The sequence below is a fragment of the Daldinia caldariorum genome, assembly GCF_022478825.1.
Source record: "Daldinia caldariorum strain CBS 122874 unplaced genomic scaffold F4812scaffold_9, whole genome shotgun sequence".
NCBI lineage: Eukaryota > Fungi > Ascomycota > Sordariomycetes > Xylariales > Hypoxylaceae > Daldinia > Daldinia caldariorum.
Window position 1 is genome coordinate 1092978 of NW_025953045.1, and position 22789 is coordinate 1115766.

At 46.6% G+C, this 22789-nt stretch overlaps 10 protein-coding genes across 10 annotated transcripts; 8 read left to right on the forward strand and 2 right to left on the reverse strand.

Annotated features, from left to right (window-relative positions):
• Positions 1–114: 114 nt before the first annotated feature.
• Positions 115–1166, forward strand: F4812DRAFT_403950 (serine hydrolase FSH). Its single transcript, XM_047932257.1, has 2 exons — positions 115–298; positions 399–1166. Exons 1-2 carry the CDS (start codon positions 238–240, stop codon positions 1133–1135), a joined length of 798 nt encoding a protein of 265 aa, XP_047789964.1. The 5' UTR covers positions 115–237; the 3' UTR covers positions 1136–1166.
• A 668-nt stretch (positions 1167–1834) lies between these two features.
• Positions 1835–3315, forward strand: F4812DRAFT_403979 (uncharacterized protein). The gene is made up of 2 exons (XM_047932258.1): positions 1835–1845; positions 1938–3315. The coding sequence occupies exon 2, from the start codon at positions 2392–2394 to the stop codon at positions 3196–3198; it is 807 nt and encodes a 268-aa protein (XP_047789965.1). The 5' UTR covers positions 1835–1845; positions 1938–2391; the 3' UTR covers positions 3199–3315.
• Positions 3316–5536: 2221 nt separating this feature from the next.
• F4812DRAFT_430367 (uncharacterized protein) lies at positions 5537–7827 on the forward strand. Its single transcript, XM_047934345.1, has one exon. It carries the CDS (start codon positions 5584–5586, stop codon positions 7576–7578), a length of 1995 nt encoding a protein of 664 aa, XP_047789966.1. The 5' UTR covers positions 5537–5583; the 3' UTR covers positions 7579–7827.
• Positions 7828–7977: 150 nt separating this feature from the next.
• F4812DRAFT_430368 (uncharacterized protein) lies at positions 7978–9524 on the forward strand. The gene is made up of 5 exons (XM_047934346.1): positions 7978–8554; positions 8672–8834; positions 8905–8944; positions 9009–9060; positions 9177–9524. The coding sequence occupies exons 1-5, from the start codon at positions 8303–8305 to the stop codon at positions 9327–9329; spliced, it is 660 nt and encodes a 219-aa protein (XP_047789967.1). The 5' UTR covers positions 7978–8302; the 3' UTR covers positions 9330–9524.
• Positions 9067–10637, forward strand: F4812DRAFT_404215 (kinase-like protein). The gene has a single exon (XM_047932263.1). The coding sequence runs from the start codon at positions 9670–9672 to the stop codon at positions 10561–10563; it is 894 nt and encodes a 297-aa protein (XP_047789968.1). The 5' UTR covers positions 9067–9669; the 3' UTR covers positions 10564–10637.
• F4812DRAFT_404186 (uncharacterized protein) lies at positions 10637–11856 on the reverse strand. The gene is made up of 2 exons (XM_047932262.1): positions 11216–11856; positions 10637–11158 (listed from the first exon to the last, which is right to left on the reverse strand). Exons 1-2 carry the CDS (start codon positions 11284–11286, stop codon positions 10711–10713), a joined length of 519 nt encoding a protein of 172 aa, XP_047789969.1. The 5' UTR covers positions 11287–11856; the 3' UTR covers positions 10637–10710.
• Positions 11857–13296: 1440 nt separating this feature from the next.
• F4812DRAFT_430376 (Mpv17/PMP22 family protein) lies at positions 13297–14888 on the forward strand. The gene is made up of 4 exons (XM_047934347.1): positions 13297–13735; positions 13933–14023; positions 14087–14631; positions 14699–14888. Exons 1-4 carry the CDS (start codon positions 13667–13669, stop codon positions 14810–14812), a joined length of 819 nt encoding a protein of 272 aa, XP_047789970.1. The 5' UTR covers positions 13297–13666; the 3' UTR covers positions 14813–14888.
• Positions 14889–15533: 645 nt separating this feature from the next.
• Positions 15534–17661, forward strand: F4812DRAFT_404236 (putative phosphoglycerate kinase PgkA). Its single transcript, XM_047932264.1, has 3 exons — positions 15534–15952; positions 16028–16448; positions 16523–17661. The coding sequence occupies exons 1-3, from the start codon at positions 15887–15889 to the stop codon at positions 17287–17289; spliced, it is 1254 nt and encodes a 417-aa protein (XP_047789971.1). The 5' UTR covers positions 15534–15886; the 3' UTR covers positions 17290–17661.
• A 495-nt stretch (positions 17662–18156) lies between these two features.
• Positions 18157–19277, reverse strand: F4812DRAFT_430396 (DSS1/SEM1 family-domain-containing protein). The gene is made up of 3 exons (XM_047934348.1): positions 18678–19277; positions 18412–18541; positions 18157–18246 (listed from the first exon to the last, which is right to left on the reverse strand). The coding sequence occupies exons 1-3, from the start codon at positions 18814–18816 to the stop codon at positions 18207–18209; spliced, it is 309 nt and encodes a 102-aa protein (XP_047789972.1). The 5' UTR covers positions 18817–19277; the 3' UTR covers positions 18157–18206.
• A 993-nt stretch (positions 19278–20270) lies between these two features.
• F4812DRAFT_451350 (uncharacterized protein) lies at positions 20271–22429 on the forward strand (the record flags this gene model as incomplete). Its single annotated transcript, XM_047936197.1, has 2 exons — positions 20271–22081; positions 22141–22429. The coding sequence occupies 2 exons, from the start codon at positions 20271–20273 to the stop codon at positions 22427–22429; spliced, it is 2100 nt and encodes a 699-aa protein (XP_047789973.1).
• Positions 22430–22789: the final 360 nt, after the last annotated feature.

A 22789-nucleotide genomic window follows, 5' to 3' on the forward strand; every position in this document is an offset into this window, starting at 1 on the left:
ATTGAAAAGTATCCGACTATCATTTCATTATACATTGCTCTGCCTGATAAGAATTCTCTATAAACAATTATGTAAGGTTAAGGTGCTTACACCCGAGAATATGCATACAAGACCGGACTTCCGAGCGTAGGCGGATATCCGAAACAAACTTCTCTGAAGCAACCTAAAAGCTAATAAGTAACTAAAACAAATTTAATTATAAAACAATACTAAACACTTTGAGGTGCTCAACTCGACATGAGAATACTCTGTCTTCACGGCGACAGCCAAAATGAAAATATCTTGAAATCTGAATTGGGTAAGCATCTAGATTAGGCACTGTTAGGTACCTGCCTCTCATATAGTACCACGGTCCTATCATTGGTTCATATTATCTCAATCACTAACTCTCTACACAGCTGCTTTGTTATCGAGATTGCAAAATTCAACCCCAAACTTGTCATTCGAGTTTGTCAACGGCCCTTTGCAATACTCAAACTTGCTGGTGAAAGACCCACCACCCCCTGAATCTCACGGCTACAAATTCTACGACGCCGAGGAAGTTAAAGATATCCGCAAGGCTGGCGAATGGCTAGCTGCGATATTAGACCGTGATGGGCCTTACGATGGCGTCCTGGCAGTATCTCAAGGAGCTGCTGCTGTGTCTAGCTTCCTCTTGTATCGACAGTGGTATGAGCATGAGCTACCACCTGCTTTCAGATTTGCCATTTTCATCAACGGAAGCATTCCGCTCAAGGTTTTGAAAGATCTCGGAGTGCCTGTCTCAAACGAAGCGGAAATGGTAGTAGCGGAAGCAAATCTGCAAAGAGACCAAGCACTCGGTCCCTTGCCCGCTCATACGAGTAAGGCGCGGCGAGCGGTATTTAACTCGGATGACTGCTTCGGGTTAAATCTGAACAGGATCCCTCTGGAGTTGAAGATAAGAATACCGACTGTACACGTATGGGGCGAGAATGACCCCCTTTTCCCGGCTTCGGTTCAACTCACGGGGCTCTGCGACCCATATATCAGAAAGATACAAATGCACAAGGGGTCTCACGAAGTACCTCGCGACGAGGAAGGATTGTCCGAGTTGGTATCACTGATTGACTGGTGCATCCAGCGTGCGACGTGGCCTGGTCAAATGCAACTATAGGGTTTTTATCGATCAAGGCTAGAATAAAAACGTATTCCATTATATCTAGGTAAATAAGGCTTCTAGGGAACTTTATTTATATCTTGATAGGGAGGAAAATGCTGCTGTATACATGAGATATTCTTGGATGTTTTTTTTTTTGGTGGTATCCCCCTATTCCACTTTCGACGCAATTTGTTTTGTGACATGTGATAGGGGTAATGACTGCCCTCTGTCTCAGTTTTGATCGTCATTCAAGTTACCCCAACCCGAATGATCTCTAACTTGACCATCTTAAAAAAAGTATAGGACCGAAATATTTTAACAGCATCTTGCTTCTTTGTGTATCTCTCTTGATATTCTTTTTCTTGACTGCAAGTTCGAACCCGCTATGAAATCCGAGTCCCGAAGCTATTTTCAGAATCTACGTCGCATAGGAAGCGGAGTTGCCGGCTCAATACGTTCGTACCCCTGTTCAAAGCCATGTGCAACTCATGACCGTCGCCGATCTTTTAACGATAAATAAGAATGACGCCGTAAAATATCGAGTTTATTACTTACCTACGATATATAATTCCAAAGAAAAATGTAAACGAGAAACAATATTGTACGTAAGAGAGCCACAATAAATGAGTAACTCTGTCTACCTAACAGGGTAAGTTGTTGTGGAAGGGCCGAGGAAGGTGAGGATCCCCTCAATAAGGGAGGAAATCAGCTAAATATTCTACGAGGTAGGGTTACCATTACATTAGAAGCGACGGTTAGCTTCTCCTTGTCGATATTCCGACGTCATCGCTCAATAAAGCTGACTCTCTACTCCTAGTCTTACGGTCTTATAGCTATTTTTTGATGGCAAGTGTTCTTTTCCGTGAGACCTTGTACCTACCTCACTTCTATCCCGAGTACAACCCTGGCCAACCGATCAACGTCAGCAATTCCCGTTCAAGTCTCAATAAGGTTATATAATTATGTCAGCAACAAGCGACGACGTCTACTAGTGCGATGAAAGTTGTACGTGAGACACAATAGAGCTACTCAAGGTGAGGCCATGACTAGACGCAAATCATGTAACGGTGCATGACCCCTCGGTCAGGTGAGACGGCTCATAGGGCCCTTACCTAGGGTATCAAATATAGCATGCACAATACCATATATAAATAGATTTCATACTCCCCTGGATTAAGGGTTCTTATCCATATCATGTTAAAACTAACGCAACATACCTCTCATGGTTCGAGACTAAGAAATAATACTTTTTCGACATAAGTCTCTTAATAATGTCAGACATCAAAGACGTTCACTCTCCTCTCCTCAGCCCCGGCTCGAGGACTTCCGTTCCTCAGCTAAGCCCACCCTTATTGCCTAGGTCACATAAAGCCCCCGCCGCACCCCATAAACCAAGCATATCGAACCCGACACCGGTCGACCCCGCGCCCATCAAGACCATCACGAACCTGTCCTGGGGGGCCCCGGCGGGCCTCGCCATACGCGGGCCCAACGACGAGAACCTGGTCATCTTCCGGAAGGCGCTGGGGATCAACTACGCGCGGGAGAGCACGGAGAGCGGGACCCTGGAGGAAGGGCGGAAGACGGCGGTGGGCATCTACAAGACGGTGATCGAGACGCAGCGGGCCAAGGCCGTGCAGAACGCGCTGCTCACGGCGTTCCTGTACCTGTGCTACTTCGCGCAGATCGTGATCGGGGCGGCGCTCACGGCCATGGGCCCGAACTCGGGGCGGTACGAGACGGTCGTGACGGTGTGCGGGGCGGTCAACACGGTGCTGGCGGGCATCCTGGCGCTGATCAAGGGGTCCGGGCAGCCGCAGCGGCTGGAGAAGGACCGGGTCGGGTTCCGGCGGCTGCAGGACTGGATCGAGGAGACGGAGGCGCTGCTCGCCGTCGGCGTCATCGGCAGGAACAGGAAGGAGGTTGGGCTGCTGGTCGAGAGCGCGTTCAAGCGGTACAACGCCGCGAAGACGAGCGTCGAGAATAACAGCCCCGATTTCTACGTTAATCAGCCGGATTCCGGCGACGACTACGCCCCGGATATGGCTGGGAAACCGCTCAGGCAGAATGGGTTCTGAACTGTTAGGTAGCGCTGAGTACTTGGTATATGGGATTGAGGATGTAGGTACCTAAGATACTAGGTGCGCGGATAGACACGGAGGATGGTTCCTGGGTTGGCTGTAGAAAGTAATGTAAGAGTACAAGGCTGATAGTATAGAGGAGAGTTGAGGGTATGTGACATTCTGGATGACTGGTAACCTACAGTAGATAAGTTACGTTCAGGTACCTAAGTTAGGCGCAGGTGGTGGCAGTCAGGTTGGACTCTTGTCCTGCCTCAAAGTTTTCTTAAAAAGTTTATAGCGTAACTGTATTGTGTAATAGGAGTTTTTGAGTTTTGATATTCATTGTTACACGCGTACCTGTGTAACTGGTAGTTGAATTATTGGTTTTGGGATATCGTCATCATGCTTATTTAAGTGGGAATATATTGATATTTGTAATATCAAGACAGTTATATTATCCTATATTCTTACCATCTCTTTAAGAGGTAGGTACCTGTTTAGGCTTACATTAGAGATTAGTATATTCGATAGTGCTGACAGGTTATTAAGACTCCAATATTCTCAACACTATTAAAGAGCCTCGCTCATCCAGCTTGATGTGAATGAAGGAGATTCTTAGCCTCGAACTGTTCTGTCGAGGCCTCATTTCCAAAGACGCGTAAATTCTACCCAAGTCGTACGGCATCTAGTAATAAAGGGGGGCAGTATTAGAAGAAAAGCCAAAAGCTTTAAGTAAGCCTCTGAGAAGCTTCAGATAAGTGTCTTTTCTTCGCGGGGATGTACACAAGGTATCCCGTCATGTTCCCGTCATGTCGCAGATTATTTAGTCAGGGAAATAACTTCGTTGTTCTGTAAGGAACTTTAACTAAGATAGTTTTGAAATTAGAGCTACATTAGGTACAAACATCTTCTTTATTCCCACGGAATCTCAAGTAAGACTCCTGGCATATCCACTGCGAAGAAAATACGTAAAGATTGAAGTGTTTGAAGGCTCCCGATATTGAAGAATTTCATACCATAAACATAATTTGTTCATCTTTCTCGGGTGCCATGGGGCTCCAGGCCGTAAAGGCTGGCCAACGACATGTCTTAGGCACTTGTCTTCTACTCTAGCTATAAGTTAAAATATGCATATATTATTAGTGGCAGTGCCCTCGAGCGTGCCTTGGATGCTGCCCAAATGATGCCGCCTTGGCTATGCTGACAGTGAGTGTCGGCAGTGCAGTGCCCAACTCCTTCAACCACATATTGATAAATACTTGGCATATATTTTTCGTGATCTGCTCTGATTCTTCTCAGTTATCGGTGGTGATATAGGTATTGCCTTTTCAACCCAATCCAGACCCTTAGGCGACCAGACACACGTTCGAGATGGCCGAGGTCGCTGGTCTTGTTTTGGGTGTAGCCGGGCTTGCGGGCATGATAGGTGCATTCAGGGATGCGATCGACCTATTCAATGACTTTATGAGCTCACGAGAATTCGGCCGCGATTATGAAATACTGGAGACCAAACTCGATATCGAGAAGACCATTTTATTACAATGGTCCGAGCAAGTAAAGCTCTTACGACTGGACTACGACCGGAGATTGGATGAAGACATTATTCAGTGTGCCATTACCCGCATCTTAGCATGCAGTAAGCTCCTGATGGGTGACGAAACCCAACTAAGAGAGCGTTATGGCCTGGGCAGGGCCGACGAACCGGGACCTCGTGAACGAGCAGGACTCAGGGGCGCCAAGCACAACGATTACGTGGCCGTAGTTAGCGGCCAACGAATGGCGAAGTTCGTTAAGGAATTCGAGGCGATGAAACTACGAAGCAGTATGCGCGAAAAGAAACTGACGATGCGCAATCGGATACGTTGGGTCATCCGAGATAAAGCGAAATTCGAAGATCTGGTCAAGGAGTTGAGCCATTTCACCACAAAACTCACGCAGATCGTTCCGATATCTGACAGTCAATCAATCACTCGGTATGCAACCGACACGGACATTTCTTCCATTAGGGACCTAAGAGGACTCAAGCTTATTCACGAAGCAGCAGTCGGGAACAGGATGGTAGTGGCTGAGTTGACTCAGGAGCATATCATGCGTACCTGTCAAAAACGGATTCTTCGCCTGTTATGGTTCAGAACTATCGATGAGAGGCGGGAGTCCATTTCCGAAGCGCACCGCGAAACATTTCGCTGGGTACTTGCGCCACCTGAAGATGGCTATCCATGGGATGATCTCTCGGAATGGCTTCAGTCTGGTTCGGGGATCTACTGGATATCAGGGAAGGCAGGGAGCGGCAAGTCGACACTAATAAAGCACCTAATCGAGCAGAAACAAACCACGCAGCTCCTTTCTAGATGGGCCGGCGACGCGAAATATTTTCTAATCCATCATTTCTTCTACAACATGGGAACTTGCGAGCAAAAGTCCCAGGAGGGACTATCGAGAAATCTACTATACCGAATACTCTCCGAGCACCCGTCTCTTATCCCCGAAGTCCTTCCAAGCGTGTGGAAACAATTCTACGACAACCGCGACACGGTTCACTTACCGTCTGCGGCCGAAACCAAGTCCGCGTTTCGGGTTATTGCGAGGAAGGCATCGCAGATCGGAAAGTTTTGTTTCTTTATCGACGGGCTAGATGAATTCGTCGGGAATTATCTGGACGGTATGGATTTTCTTAAGGAGCTTGCCGCGAATCCTCATATCAAGATATTGGTCTCAAGTAGGCCAATTCCGGATTGCGTTGCTTCTTTTAGCGGGCTCCCCTCGTTGGAGCTCCATCACTTGACACGCGCTGATATCAGGGCTTATGTTAAAGAAACCATCGGCGGTCATAGATATATGCAAGGTCTCTTAAATCGCCACCCCGAAGAGGCTACGACAATTATGGAAGACCTAGTCGATAAATCCTCGGGCGTCTTCCTATGGGTTAGACTCGCTTGTAGGTCCCTTATCTCAGGGTTTGCAGATTACGATAGGATTCACGAGCTCCAACGTCGTGTAGACGAGCTTCCACCAGAGCTCGAGGAGATGTTCCAGCACATGCTTAATAGAATCAATAAGCGGCACAGAGAACAAGGGTCTAGGATGCTGCGGATATGCTTCGTAGCGCAACAAGCGCACGGCAAACTCCGGTACAGAGACTTGGCTTTGCTCGGCCTTGCTCTGATAGATGATGACTATACAAGCGTGGAACGAATATCGGCCCTAAGCAGAGGCCAGAAGCGCACATTATGCGAAGAACTCGAAGGGCGGTTAAGAAGTCGAACGGGAGGATTACTAGAGACGCATTGGGAAGCAGGTGGTATCTGCCTACAGGACGGTAAATATTGCTTTTGCGGTTCAAAAAGCGGAGGTGACCACGATACCAAGATTGACGCAAAAGTAGTATTCATGCACCGGTCGGTTTTTGAATTCTTGAGCAACGAGAAATCGTGGGACCTCGAGTGTTTGCGACCTCCTGAAGGCCTCCAGCCAGCCTCAGAGCTGTCCCTCATTGGTCTCTACTTAACCATGACAAGCACCCCCTACTATTCCTATCAAGCGACTCTATTTCTCCAAGATGGACTTCATTGGGGGGGACAATTTGATAGCCAGTACCCGGAAAGTAAAAGCAACATCTTCTGGGTCATTCAGCCGTTCATCGATAGTTTGAAGCTGAATTTTCAAAGAGAACATAATATGCTAGGACGGATTGCCAGAGGGGGCGAATCGTCGTCGGTAGTAGTTGATCTTGCTGCTGAAGTAGGAGCAATCAACTACGTCAAAACCCATATCTCCTTTCCGCAGAACGATTCGTCAAAATCTGAGGATAGATGGTCCACTTTACTGTACCATACCGTTGCTCTACCCTTGATCTCCGGCGATTTCTCGGAGTGGATCAATATATACAATCCTGAGCTATTCCTCGACATAGTTGCTTTACTGATTTCCCAGGGCGGGGATCTCAACTATAAGATTTTCGATACGGTCAAGACCAGGACCACGACTCCTTGGCTTAAATGGCTAGAGTCAACGTTGTGGATAATTATGGATGAGAGCCACTTGTTGTTTCTCGCAGAAGTAGGAGAGATCTTCCTTCGCTCCGGCGCAGATATTTCGGAACACTTTCGCCACTGGGTTCAGTTAAAATTCCAAAAGAGAAACTGCCCTCGCATTCGACAAGCGGGCGCCAAGTTGCTCGATCTAGCCGATCAGCTGGAGCTAGAGAACGCCCCCAGCTATCCCGATGAAGCTGAAGAAGAGTCCGGTGGGCAGGACCAGGGTAAAGGATTTGCATTCGCGGGAGCATCGCCGCATTTCAATGCCCAAAGACAACCGAATCTAAGGGAGGGAAGGCGATGTTTTCCAAGAGGATTATCGCAAACGAGCGCGTTTGTCCGATCCCTACCTAGGTAAGTCTGTACATGGGGGCAAATTCTTGATTTTAGCAACGTACGGAAAGTGGCCTCTATAGTGGAGGATTTAAAGATAAGAGCTATCTAAAGATAATCAATAGGAGTTTAAATGTTGTCACGGATAACTGATGGTGAGATTCAAGGGGAGCATAGAACGGCGTTATGGAGGGGTTAACACATGTGAGCAAGATACGGCAATTAAACCGATATGTGAAAGACGAGATACCCTTGTTTTGAAAACTGCCTGGAACCAGGCCAGTTGAGTAAAGAGATACATACAACAAGGTATTCTGGAGTTATGAGACTTTAAGTCGTGGAAAAATAGCGCCCGGTGGGATAGTAACCCTGGTATATATAGCTTCTACCTATTCCATGATAACGTTTCTACCAATACTACGATACTGCGGTATTTTCCTTTACATGCCTGCCTATTTTTATAACCGGTCCGATATCTCCCTTTGCACCCCGAAGGCGAGTAGAATATCACATTTAAGCGCGTAGTAAATAAAAAAGTTGACGAATTCGGAAACTGACCTGGTGGAAGTAAAGATCTAGATCGTGGTCTAGTTATATATTGATACCTGGGTATCTATAAATGTTGTCTTTTATCCGGAAACTTTAAATGCCTTAGGCATCTACCTATGATTCGATTTCCTCGGCCTCTCGTGGTGCAATAAACGCCTGCAAATTACACTTAGTACTCTTGCGCATACACCAGCTACGAAATGTTGTTAACGGTCCTGCTCGTGTCATTCCTTGCCTTTGCTGGGCACGCGTCGGCCGCGACGTGGTACTTCCTCCGGTATTACCCGGCGTCCGGGCAGAAGTTCACGTCGTTCTCCGGAGAGATGACGATCCCGGCTCTGCCGAAAGCTGGGACATACTACTTATGGCCAGGCCTTCAACCGACCGATAACAGCGGCGTGTACCAGAATGTGCTTGACGGGAGAAGTGGAACGTGGTGGATCGGATCGGGAGTATGTAGTTTCTACCTACAGGTTTTAATCTCTCCCATCTTAGCTTGTCCCGGAAGTTACTACTCACGGAGTAACCTTTTACCTTGAGTGGCAGAATGCTAACAAGCCTTGCCTCAGTGGTGCTGTTCGAACCCGAATCTCCCATGGGGAAGTGGTTTCAATACCTACGCCAACGAAAAGGTCACATTCAACAATAAGCTAGACAGCAGCGGGTCGACATGGACGTCAACTCTAACTCGTCAATCTACGGGGCAAACAGTAACGGATAGTTTTCCACTAGGTCAGTCACCGTTCAACGTTCAATGGAATCTTAAACCCTTTCGAATTCGGAGAGCTGACAGTTGTTCTAGCCAGTAAATCTTTCAACCAAGCGATATTTGCCATTGAGCTGTATGTTTCTTCGTCGCTCACGGATTATTTAATAGCTGTACGTGAAGGGTTAACTTATGCGCAGCAACGGTGTTAATTGGGACTTTGGCCCACTTGCGTTTTCGAATGTTGTTATTGTAAGTGACCAGCTGAGAACTAGCCCCTATTTTCAGTTCTGCCCCCCCTTTTTTTTCTTACCCCTATTAGCCTGTTGTTTATTTGTACATGATCATCCTGGCCTAATAATAAGCAGACGAGTACCGGGACAGATTCGAGCTGGTGTAATTCAAAGCCCGAAAATTACAACGGAGCAACTGCATATTCCATGAGTGGTCTAAGTGCAAGTGTGAGCGGCAACACGGTAGCCTGCAAAATTAACTCTGTGATTCTTCAGAAGCCCGCTTAACTACCTAGCTGGAACTTGATAGTTGCATGAGGGCACCAGGCAGCTAGATACGCAGCACAAGGGTGCATAAAAGTGCATAAAGGTGCATAAAGAGGTGCAGGTGGTCAGTGCGTTAGAAAGGGAGTTGCTGTGTGTGCAACGTCCAAGTAGAACAATCCCTTGATAGTGTAAATTGTAATTCTCCCGACAAACACGACTTCCACACATAGTAAATTCTTACAAGTTCATGGTTGCTTTATAATAGGTTAAAAATATGCCATTCGGAGGCAGGATGGCCACCTACATGAACTATCATCAATTCCATTTACACTTTTAAAACTTCGTTGAATCTATCACAGCAATGCCAAATACGTACCAAAGTCTTGGTGACGGCTTCGATACCCAGCATGATGGCACCGAACATTTAGCCGTCAACAACACGCTGTACCGGCGCCTGTCAACCCTTCTCTCCCTAAAGCTTAATCGATGGCTTCGAATTTACAAGCCTTTCTGTTATTGTCATCCAATCTCTAAAAACGTCATCGTCAAGTGGGGACCCTTTGTCCATCTAACAGAAGCCGCCACTATGACATTCGTCGCTAAAAACACGTCTATCCCCGTTCCGCGCGTGCACTGTTCTTTTATCCACAGGAACATGGCATACATCGTCATGGAACGCATCGAAGGGGATAACCTTTGCACTATTTGGAAGACATTATCCATAGAGGACTTGGAAATCATCCGTTCCCAACTACAGCGCATGCTACAGGAGCTACGAGCAGTAAAACCGCCTTCTGGTACGGGAGTTGAAAGTTTGGTTGGCGGCTCACTACACGACCCACGAATGTCCCGGTCATCTCCAAGGTTCGGGCCGTTCAAGACGATTCAAGACTTTCACTGCTGGCTCCGCGGGGGGTTGGAAGTAGAAGACTTCCCTAATGGCTTTCCTAACCCTCAAACTGACCACGATTGGGATGATTTCCAGGAATTGGTGATGAAGCAGAAACGGCCTTGGCCAGCCCCTGTACTTACTCATGGAGACCTCAATGCCTCTAATATCATAGTTCGTGGTAATCAGGTCGTTGGTATCATTGACTGGGAAACTGCAGGATGGTATCCCCCTTACTGGGAATATACCTCGGCGTGCTATTTACCTATGCAAGATTGGAGAGATTTTGTTCCTACATTCCTTGAACCATACCCCGAGGAGTTTAGGATGGAAACCTTACGACAAAGATGGTGGGGTGAAATATGACAGACAACTCGCATATGGTACCTAATAAGAATCCCCACAAGCGATGCGATGCACTTTTGCATCAATTAATTATCAGGGATATGAGGTGCATACTATGTCCCTGACACTCACTCTGTGTATGACATCCATAACGAACATAACCTGACGTTAAGTCACAAGCTCCTTCTCTTCCAGCAAGTCCCACCTGGGTTTTGGCGCATACATATCTACGCCCGCGTCATATCTCCCAGAGGCGATCTTCTCACCCACGTATACACAAGCATTTTGCTCGATTTTCTCCCAGTCCAACTCGGCTCTACCAACTACCGTCCCATCAGCCGATACGCGCGACAGCGCATCGATAAGCCATATGCGGCAGTTGAAGTTTGGGTCATTCTGTAGGATTGGAGTGTTTCGAAATATCTCGAGCAGTCGCTTCTCGTCTGTAATCTTGGCGATACACACGCGGGCAAGGAGGCTGATGGTGGATTTCACGTCCTTCACGGGCTTGGCTTCGTATATCCAAAAGCCGGTCGGATTCTTGACGTGATAACGCATGCCGGACACCTCTTTCTTGTCTTCATTCTTAGGGCCGATGAGAAAGGCCCAATGATACCTGCGGAGAGCGGATGTTAAGATCCTGGCAGAAGCCGTAGAGAATCACCTCACCTACTTCCGTGTTTCGTCCCCTGTGATTCCGCTAGGATACACGGCGATGTAGAGTCGTTTCTTGTTGGAAACCATGACAAACAATGATTTCTAACTTCTAAGAGAGCACAAGGCTTGAAGCAGGACGTTTTCCCTCTAATATAAAGTCGCCTGCTAGCAAACAAACATGTGAATTATCGCCCCACATGGCAGAAAGCAAAATATTGCCATCTTGCGTTACCTCCAGGTCGATGCTGGAGTATTTTTAATTCGATGGCTTCACTTGGAATAGATTCCTGAAATGAGTGTTCAAGGGACTATTGTCGAGGGCGACACAAGACATGTCAGGGGATACGTGTATATAAGTCAGGCTGTCACGTCGTAGAACATGAGTGAATAGAGAAGTCCAGTTTATGTATTTACCTAAGTCAAGTTGCCCATACAGCTAGCTCATATACCGTGTGATTCACTAAGATAGTAATTTCCTTTCTTTAATCTCTAGCGTTTTGGTTAAGAAGTGGCATCACAGGTAGGTGAAGACAGGGAAAGAAGCCCCTTGCTTTTCCTCAATCGAGGAAGCTCCAATTACTGTCCTAACAATGTACTACCCTAATATGGGCAAACAACAGTAGCAAATAAGTAGCCGTGAACTGTTGCTTCCGTCGGAAACTTAATTGTTGAGTCACCCGGTATAACAAATATTCCATGTATTAATTTGACAGAAGAATGCGTGGTGAATTGTTTCATTCGCGCTTAAAACTCTCCTGTACTACTGTAATGTTAAACATTTTTCTTTCCTATATCCTTATTTCATTATAAATAAGTTATTATAATGTAAAAGAAATTGGATGACTCTAATGTCGGAGGTTGACAAAATATATCTACTCGAGGTAAGTAGAGAAGTACCGAAGGCAGGCTTCGAGGTTAACATCTATTATAGTAATTACTATATAATTCTGTAAGTTACCTCGTAGTGACGCCAGGACTGAGGATGGTATAACTTAGATACGGGAAATACCTAGTAGAAGTGTCCTATGCTCTTGTAACATAGAAGTATCTACACTATTAGGAGTCTTACTTGAGACTCCTTGAGACTCCTTAGGAACAAAGGAGTTGTTTTATATATAGCTTTGGCTTTAAAGCTACTGTAGTTAGAGTTCCTCACAGAACCACAAAGTTGTTACCTTACCTCATGCTCTGCGACGTGACACCACCCTGCTAAATTTAACATATGTTCCGTCTTAAACTCCCCTTGCTTGACTTAAAATACGTTTCGATACGGTTATGTTAAGCCATAATATAGATACTTGGTAATCACCTATGTACAATTTTAACAGCTTCTACCTATATGTACCTAGCACTTCTTATCGGCATTGTTAACTCTGTGGTGCTACGTGAGGCTCTTTGACTTATAGCCCCTAATTTACTCTAGGTGGGTACCAGGTAGGTATATGTGATTATAGATACTTAACAGTAGAGGTAGCACGGCCAAAGCAAACAAGTGTATGCTATATTATAACATGCAAATAGGAACAAGAATTAAAACAGTGCCATATTTCTTTTCCTACTTTACTCTATTGGATTGTTTGCCGGTTGGGTAAGCTGGGTAAGATCAACACTGGCTCAAGGAACCAGCGAAGTCTTGTGTCTAAAGTTATCTTAGGTAGATACAGGAATATTTTTATGAGAACGGTCCAAGAGTTCAAAAGCTGAGTTCAATGACTTATGATGGTTGAAGAGTCTTCCATCTCTCTAAATAGGTTGGTACTTATTGATATTCTAACTGCATGTATGTACTTGGTTGATGATTATTTTCAAGTCTGACAAACGATTTGCCGGTGATATTAGTCTGTCTGATTAATAAGGTGCCTAAAGTAACATCTGGAAGGTATCGAATTTAGAAGTTGATGTAGGTACATGATTGATGTATCTCGTAGCTGTTTTGCTTCAGTTTAGGCAAGTGTGCCTTGACAGTAAAGGGGGGAAAGTGCCGATCGGTGCTATTTTTATGGTCTGTATGGTCATGTCACTTGACTTGGACCCGGGCTTTCCTTTTCTCCAAAACGTAACGCCCGGTCGAATTTTAATAATTTTGACTCCAGAATTCCATCACTCCTCAAAAAACATAACCTAAACCAACCAAATTCATTTTCATTTCATATACCCAAACCCCGTTCAATCAGCACTTGGTCCCTGGATATTTCTACGCGCTTCTAACTAAACAAGACGGATCTTCGCGGGTTCTCGAACCAGATCCTATTTTAAACTTGGCATTGGTCGCTAACGGGCAGACGGGGCAAAAACGGGGCTCGTCTGGCTTATCAGAACCATCAATCTGTCGTCATCGATCGAAAAAGTCCCCAAGCGTCCCTCTCGAGAAGCCCATTTTTTTGAGCCCCGGATTCTACGAGCACTATTACCAAATTTATTCTTCTCGTCTCTAGTGTGGTCTTCTTCGAGTTTTTTTCTCTCCAAAATGTCTTGGGAACTTACCAGACGCCGCTTCTCGAGAGCAGTAAATAGTAAATTTATTCTTGATCGCATTGTATGTTAAACACTCATCCTGCACGATTTCAAAACGCCTTAACCGCTTAACTCTGCCTGACCAATAAACCCACATCTATCTACATCAACATACCTACCTATCATCGTCGTCACTATTAACACTGCTCCATGTCTTCGAATGCTGCTACCATCTAGTTGACCTATTGTATTCTATACTAACTTTGTCCTTCCATCCAGCCGCTTCTTCATGCTGTCATCTTCTTCATCGAGATGGCTATCATGGCGCGCTTGATGTCGCGTTTTAACGCCTATTATGATGAGCGGCCAGGTAATTAACCATATAGTCCCGCCATGATTTCGCGCCTTGCGAAACTGACATATTTCAACTCAGTTCTTACAATGATGGTGACGAATGCCGTCCTTGGAGGTATTGCTGATACCGTAGCGCAAACGATTACCTCCGTCCGAGAACGAGCACTTCGAAAGCCCGGCGGCATTACAAAAAATGATTCGATGGCGATCGAGATTCATGAGCTAGATCGCAAGAATCCCTGGAGCGACCGAGAGCTGATCCCGGACTCTAAGGATCTACCACCTCCCTTTGACTTCGAGCGACTAACGAGATTCATGGCATATGGTTTCGTCATGGCTCCTTTGCAATATAAGTGGTTCAGCTTCCTTTCGCGGGCGTTCCCTATAACGAAGACGAGCGCATTTGCTCCAGCGATGAAGCGGGTGATTCTTGATCAGCTGATCTTTGCACCGTTTGGTATCGCTTGTTTCTTTACCACCATGACCCTGGCGGAGGGTGGTGGCCGTAGGGAGGTCGCTCAAAAGCTTAGGGATATGTATATTCCTACCTTGAAGGCAAACTACATGGTCTGGCCTGCCGTACAGGTCATCAATTTCAGGTTGATGCCAGTGCAGTTCCAGTTGGTAAGTTTCCTACATTCTAAAACACATTTTACGAGATTTTCCTTTTTTAACTGACAGCTTTTTACAGCCTTTCGTCTCCACGGTTGGCATTGCCTGGACTGCATATCTCTCTTTGACGAATGCCTCGGAAGACGTTGAACAAAAGGCGGCTCCTCATTCTTCTAACATTCGTCTTCAGTGATATATCGGTCCGTATAGAAAAGATTACTAGACTCTTTACTATATCTCAGCTTCTTTGAAACAATAAGTCGGCAGGCGTTCCGGCATAAAGGAGCATGGTCTTCATAGGTTGACGGATATGATATGATAGATATATGGTTTTTTTTTTTTTTTTTTTTTTGGATGGGCGCATTCTTTTCTTGGCTTCAACGATGTAGGTCTACCGGTTTGGGTATAGGTTTGTATTTATTTTGGGTAGATGCAAACCAGCAGTATCATGTGCACTCGCGTGTTTGAATAGTAGGTACTTACCTAAGTACCAGGTAGTTACCTGTCTATAAAACTCGGAATTACTTACGAAAGTGTTAGGAATAAGATGTCGTTAACCGAAGATATCGAGGCTAAAGGCACAACGTCGGTGTAATTAAGGCTGGCTTCAGCTGTTATCGAGTAAAGCAAAGCACAATACGACAGACGATTGTCATGGCATACGTCGTTATAAGGAGATATGATCCAATTATACATGAAGAGAGCTGAAGCTTAAAGGAGCAAAATGAGGCGACAATCATGACACCACCGGCTGGCACGGATTGGATATTTGGCCGAAGTTAACGGAGAATCGCGGTTATGGGTCCAAGGGGACGGCAAGGTCCTATACCGGGTAGGTACCTACCTAGGTAGGTAGGCGCACTAGATCATTCGAAACGTCAATGTATCAAACCACTAAATTGACTAGTATGGTTACATGCTTCACCTTAGCGTGCCAGCTGTGTGGCTAGATGCAGCCTATAGGACGTCACCTTTAAAGCTCGTTGACCTCACCCCACCAAATTATTAAGGGGAGCTTTTTCCTGTTACCCCTCCGGCCATCTTCTGCCCCTCCATTGAGCATTATTAGTATTAGTTCCGGTCTTTCTGCTGAGGTCTTCCCACCTGCACCTGCGTGCTTTTTCCCAACGGACGTCCAAGGAAAAAAAAAAAATCATCTGAAATACCGCAACTTCTCCCTCCTAACTTGTTCTTTTAAGTTATCCCTAAGAATCTTACATCTGATTAAAGACACCAATTGAATAATTAGATATCCCTATCCGTCAAAATGTCGTTGTCAAGCAAGCTCTCTATCACAGACGTCGACCTAAAGGGCAAGAGGGCGCTCATCCGGGTATGCGATACTTTTACCGTTGACTATACTACTTTATTTTACCTCGGAGACTAACTAATATCATTTCTCCTTCAGGTCGATTTCAACGTTCCTCTGGACGCTGATAAGAAAGTTACAAACAACCAACGTATTGCCGGTGCTATCCCCACCATCAAATATGCGATCGACAATGGCGCAAAGGCTGTTGTATTAATGTCCCACCTCGGACGGCCCGACGGCAAGCCGAACCCCAAGTTCAGCTTGAAGCCCGTTGTCCCGGAGCTTGAGAAGCTTCTAGGCAAGAGTGTCGAGTTCGCGCCGGACTGCGTCGGTCCCGAGGTCGAGGCTATCGTGAACAAGGCAGACAACGGCCAGGTCGTTCTGCTGGAAAACTTGCGATTCCACGCCGAGGAAGAGGGCTCTTACAAGGATGCCGAAGGCAAGAAGGTCAAAGCGGACAAGGCTAAGGTCGAGGAGTTCCGAAAGGGCTTGACTGCTCTTGGAGATGTCTACATCAGTAAGGACCCCCCAACTTATATAGTATTTAGTAATATCCTCCAAAAAGCTAACCGAATATTCTCTATTCTCTAGACGATGCTTTCGGAACCGCACACCGAGCTCACTCTTCTATGGTCGGTGTCAACCTTCCTCAAAGGGCCGCTGGTTTCCTCATGAAGAAGGAGCTGGACTACTTTGCCAAAGCTCTTGAGTCGCCCAAGCGACCCTTCCTCGCCATCCTCGGCGGTGCCAAGGTCTCCGACAAGATCCTGCTCATCGACAACCTGCTCGACAAGGTCGACAGCATCGTGATCTGCGGCGGCATGGCCTTCACGTTCAAGAAGACGCTACAGGGCGTCCGCATCGGCAACTCGCTCTTCGACGAGGCCGGGGCCAAGAACGTCGGCCAGCTGATGGAGAAGGCCAAGAAGAACAACGTCGATGTGGTCCTGCCCGTTGACTACGTGACGGCGGACAAGTTCGACAAGGACGCCAACACGGGCATTGCCACCGACGAGGAGGGCATCCCCGACGGCTGGCAGGGTCTCGACTGCGGCCCCAAGTCCATCGAGCTGTACAAGAAGGCTATCGACTCGGCCCAGACGATCCTGTGGAACGGCCCCCCCGGAGTCTTCGAGTTCGAGAAGTTCGCTAACGGCACCAAGGCTACCTTGGACGCCTTCACCGGCGCCGTCGCCCAGGGCAAGATCGGCATCATTGGCGGTGGCGATACCGCCACCGTCGCTGCCAAGTACGGCGCCGAGGACAAGTGCTCCCACGTGTCGACCGGCGGTGGTGCTTCTCTCGAGCTGCTCGAGGGCAAGGCCCTACCCGGTGTGGAGGCTCTCAGCACCAAATGAGATCAGTGGTGCGTCTGTAAAAGTAGCATCGGTTGATCGCTTGACAAATACATACATACAAACAAACAGACACACGCGTCTTAAAAAAAGGGGGGGGCTAACCGGTTTTGGTGGGGTTCTAAGGCGGAACGGTTAGCTTTAAAGGCACGGGGATGCCGGGCGCGGTGGTCCTTTTTTCTCCCCTGTTATTGATAATGTTACGTATTGAGCTTATGATGATAAAATAGCCACAGAGCTATAAAAAAATAGATGAATACTGATACAAGTATCACACGTACATACATAGGTAGTTACACTATACGTTTTTACCTGTTCTCTTTCTCTTTAATATCCTGTGATGTGGTACATACATGTCTTGTCTCGGTATTGTTGGTTATTGACAACCTATATTGATACAGGAATATAAGTATGTATAATACAATGCGATTCAATAGGTAAGGGAGGGGAAGTGGAAATAATCTCGATCGGCAGTTAAAAGCCAAGAGACTTCTATTGTGTTATACTTGGCAGCCGTAGCGTCTGCTCTGCTAGAGGTAGTCTATTATCCCTCCCCTCCAAAAAGGTTTGGCTCATTGTTTTTTTTCCTCCTTTTGCTCCGGCACACCGCGGCGTAATGCGGGAAGCTGTACCAAGAAATATGTAGATACAATACAATGAATGCCGTTGGTGGGTGGTGGTGGGGTTCTTGTTTGTATTTTTATTTTTAATTTATCTATTCATGAACCTTGATTCCTCATGCTACTGCTACTACTACTACTACTACTACTACTAGTACTGCTTTCCTTACTCGCTTGCTTGCTTGCTTGATCGTCGTCTTTTGGGAAATAGCCCAGTCTGTTGTTCTGTTGGTTGTACGAAAACCGTGGTTCTCTCTCTCTCTCTCTCTCTCTCTTTCTTTCTCCCTCTTTCTCTGTCTCTCATCTTCGCTTCGAAGCTTCGACTTTCTTGAGTTCCTCTCTATGATGGGGATGCGTTAGTATGTATGTATTGGGATAAACTTGATGAAGTGATACATAAGGTAGAATGGGGAAGGGGGAAAGGGGGGAGGGGGAAGAGGGTTGGAAGAGACATAAGGTATTATATATAAATGCGTTGTGCTAATAAAGATGGCAGATGACGTACCTCAGCTGAGCGGAGAAATCATCGGACGTGTCGTCGTCGTCCCAGCTCTCCTCCCATAGGTGCTGCGTCGTGGTGCCGGTGCCTCCCGCCACCGCCGTCGCTGCTGCTTCGGTCTCCTCTGCCGGCCAGTCTAAATTGTCCGAAGTTGTCAGCGGTTGGTTACGTAGATGCTATGATCGGACGGGGTATATAGGTATAAGACAGAGATATATAGGAATGGGGAAATGGAAAATGGGACGGGGACGGGGTAAGCAAAGGAAACGTACCCTCTACGGGGAAGTCCTCAAACTCGTCATCCTCTTCTAGTGCGGTGGCCGGCTTCTGCTGCGGCTGGGGCTGCTGCGACTGCTCCTTTGAAGATTCGGCGGCGGGCTTGTCGCCGGCCTTGTTCGTGGGTGCGGCCATGGCTTTCACGCTGTGTGTGGAGATGTGCGGATTGCGTTCGACGTAGTTCGATTTGATTTAATCGAATGAAATACCGAAGGGAGTAGGTGGTAGTAAATGTATTATTGTATTCTCTCGTCGTCCGTCTTTTATTGGGTGGTGAGGCTGAATGTGGAACAAATACAGAGAGAAAGAGAGAGGCGAGGCTTCGGATTGTTGAGGTGATGGTTGAAATGAATGTTTATCGTAATCAAGCTTGCCTAAAAGGTTCTTAGGTAATGAGATGTGTTAGTTGCATCAGATCTGTGATGCAATCAATTGCATCTGTTACTTTATCTGTTGGGTGCGATAACAGACTCGGCAGGCGGATAAGGTTAAGGGCCGCTGCCAGGTATGGAAGCTAGAACTTTATCTCCGGATAGGTACCTAGCTAGCTAATCATCCAATCATCCCACTTTCCGGGCAGTTGGGCTGAGCGGGAGTGCGGTACACATCCGTAGTTGCATACCTGTACAATACAATGCAAGGAAGTCAATACTTCCCTACGGTAGTGGTATTACATAGCCACGTAGTACGTGGCTACCTATAGCTCTTAGCTGTGCAACTCAGCCTCTATGCTGCAAGGCGTTCCTACCGTATCACCGTATCAGCCTACCTCTTATTTAATTTCCGCTAGGGCTTGAATCTAGGTGCTAGCAAGTCAGCTTACTTTCCCCGAATCCCTTTGTCGGTTGTTTGAAATGATATACATATATCACACGGCGGCATCACTTGCTATTAATTGTTTTCTTTCGTACAGTCGACTATGCTTTTCATATAACCTCCTCAAATATGAGTTATTATCGAAAGTAATTATTTACTAGTTAATAGAACAAGTATCAATTTTACCCTAGCCCTACAGAAACTCACTCACTTTTTTTATACCATTGCTTTTTTTGGTTACAGTGTCATTAGAGACGTCATCAAAAATCCCCCTTATCCACATGCACCTTATTAAGGGTACCATAGTACATTGACTCGTGCTGAAGCCTCAAAAGGTGGACTTCGGCAATTAAGGTCTTTCAGCTCCGAGATTTTAGTCTACTGGTAAATACCTATTATATGCGTACATTAGACGTATTATTCACGCTTATTCCAACTCTTTACATAAGCTTTTCGACCCTTCTTTTTGACAGGAGAACTAGTCACTATATTAAATCTTTTGTTTTACTCCCCTTCAATATTAAAAATCTCCTAAACTTAACATCACCCTACGACTTTTTAGCATTGGGAACATCAGCCAATTAACACCACCGGATATCGCGGGGCTATCCGCTATCCCTATCTTGAGATAAAGCATAGTTTTTATCCACGATTATTCAGTCCTCTAGGCTCCCAGTCCTAGTCCCAGTCCCCTTGCTCAGTCAAAAGAAGGAGTTGTCTTTGAGATCATAGCTCATCAACTATATATCATTACCATCATCATCATCATTACTATGAGTCGGCTAGGGTCTTGGTTTCGGGGTTCTACTCCCGCCTCGAACCAAACAAGTCCTGCACCCTCTCTATCAGATCTTCGCGCTCGGGAGATAGCTTCGCTCGAAGATGCGCTAGATGCCACCGCTTTGATTATGAACGATGACATCGACGGCGCTGAAGAGAGGCTACGAAAGGGTGATTCGGCCTTCCACCTCCTCGGAATGGGAGTTTGTGTTTTTATGAGGAGTATTCTTGGATTCGAAAAATCCATTATGGCTGAAACTGTTACTCGTCTCAACGAGTGTGAGGCCCGCGCCCTCAGTGAGATGAAGAAGGCTCAAAAAGAAGCCGACGCTGCTGGCAAAGCCGAAGACAGGATATATCCACCGGGAAGCGAGTACGCCTTGATCATCGCTTACGCCCAACTCATGTCTGCCGTCGTCGCCGTTATGAACGAGAGCTTGACGGAAGCCTTGAAAGGGTTTTACAGGCTGCGGAAAGCCTTCATTACGCTTGATAGTCTCGTGCAAGCGGAAACAGCCTATTTAAAAAAAGAAGGCATCCACTCAGATTCTTCCAGCGATACCGACACAGACCTCGAATTTGTGGACGCTGACGAAGCTCACCCTGGAGCACAAACGCCTTTGGATTACGGTGGTCATCTTACTAAAGATCTTAATACAGCAGAGAAGAACTTAAGTCAACTATCTTTAAACTCCAACGGCACTGCCAAACGATCATCTCCTAAACGTAGCTCAGATGTATTCACCAACTCGGTTGACATTTTTGTTCATAGCGGCGCCAACATGGCATACGGAGTCCTCTTGACCCTCCTTACTTTAGTCCCACCGGCATTTTCTCGCCTACTATCCATCATTGGTTTTAAGGGGGATCGCGAGCGAGGCTTGCAGTTGTTATGGCAAAGTTCCGGGTTTAATAACGTCAACGGAGCTGTAGCAAGTCTCATGCTGTTCTCGTATTATCACGGTCTTCTAAGCGCCGCTGACATCCTTCCCTTCGAAAGCGACAATGAAAAGAGTGCCACCGTGGGTTACCCAAAAGCGAGGTGTATTGCACTACTCGCCCAGATGCGGGCGAGATACCCAGATAGCGGGCTTTGGCGCTATGAAGAAGGTCGAGTCCTAGCAAATAGCAAGAACTTGAGGGGTGCTCTCGACGTTTTAAAAAGTAATACGGAGTCGAAAATGCGTCAGGTCACGGCGATCAACAATTTCGAGATGGCACTGTGCTCCATGTTCATTCACGATTATTCCGATATGCGCGACAATTTCCTCCGCTGCATGGAGATCAACGACTGGAGTCCTACTTTATACTACTACATAGCTGGATGTGCAGAACTAGAGAATTACCGAAACGCTTTTCATAGTAAGGCGAAAGAGTCGGAAATTCAGTTACATAAAAAGAAGGCGGATGAGCTCTTCAGAAAGGGGCCCACGCTAGCTGGCAAGAAGCGCTTCTTAGCCAAGCCGATGCCGTTCGAGCAGTTCGTAGTTAGAAAGATGCAGAAGTGGGAAGAGAGATCTAAAGCATTGGGAATAGATTTGGTGGATGCTATCGGGCCCAGCCCGTCGGAAGAGATGACGTACCTTTGGAACGGAATGAAGAAGATGCAGCCTTCAGAGCTCGAGTTTTCCAACAGGGTTCTATCTTGGGACAGGTTGACGGCACCAGCGGAGGCGCGGAAAAAGATAGAGGCGGAATTAGACGAGGAAGCAGTACGAAACGTCTGTCGAGCCGCCGTGGCGCGATCACTGGGCAATCTCGACGAGGCGCGGGAGTTGCTCGACAGCGTTTTGGCTATGGATAGGTAAGTCTCCATTCTGCTACATCCAAAATTCCAACCGACTAACATAGGTACCATAAAAGACTCGCATTTAAAGGTCCTACGAAAGATGACTACGCGTTGCCCGCGGCTAATTACGAGATGGCCGTACTTGCATGGGTCGAGGTACAGAAACCTGATCTTCGTAGAGATAAAGACAAGGGGGACGAGAAAGAGTGGCTACGGGAGAAGATAGAGGAATGCCAGGGCTGGCTTGATAAAGTGGCTAACTGGGGAACATTTATACTAGACGCTCGGATTGGCATGCGCGTTCAGACCGGTCTGGATACCATAAGCTGGTACAAGAAGCATCATGAGTGGGCAAGCGCTTGATTTTTTAACTTTTTTTTCTTTTTTCGGCGTGATATATGGAACTATGCATACGGCGGGCTAAGCATATGCTTTCAATCAGGTTAGCTGGTTGGGATTGGATAGATTTGCCAACCTTAGACGTGGGCTATCTTCGTGGAGAAGAGGTGTGACTGGGGTTTATAAACAAGATCTCATTCTTCTCTCAAGGAAAACCAGGCTGAGGGGACGGGCTGGAGGGTCGGGATATTGGCGTTTTTGGTCCTTGTCCACTTTGGGGAGCATTTATAATGGCCATTTATATTAGGAGGTACCTACTCGTTTACTTCGCTGGGGATCTTGGGATCGTGAAATGTGGTATACCTATGAGTAAATGGAGACAAG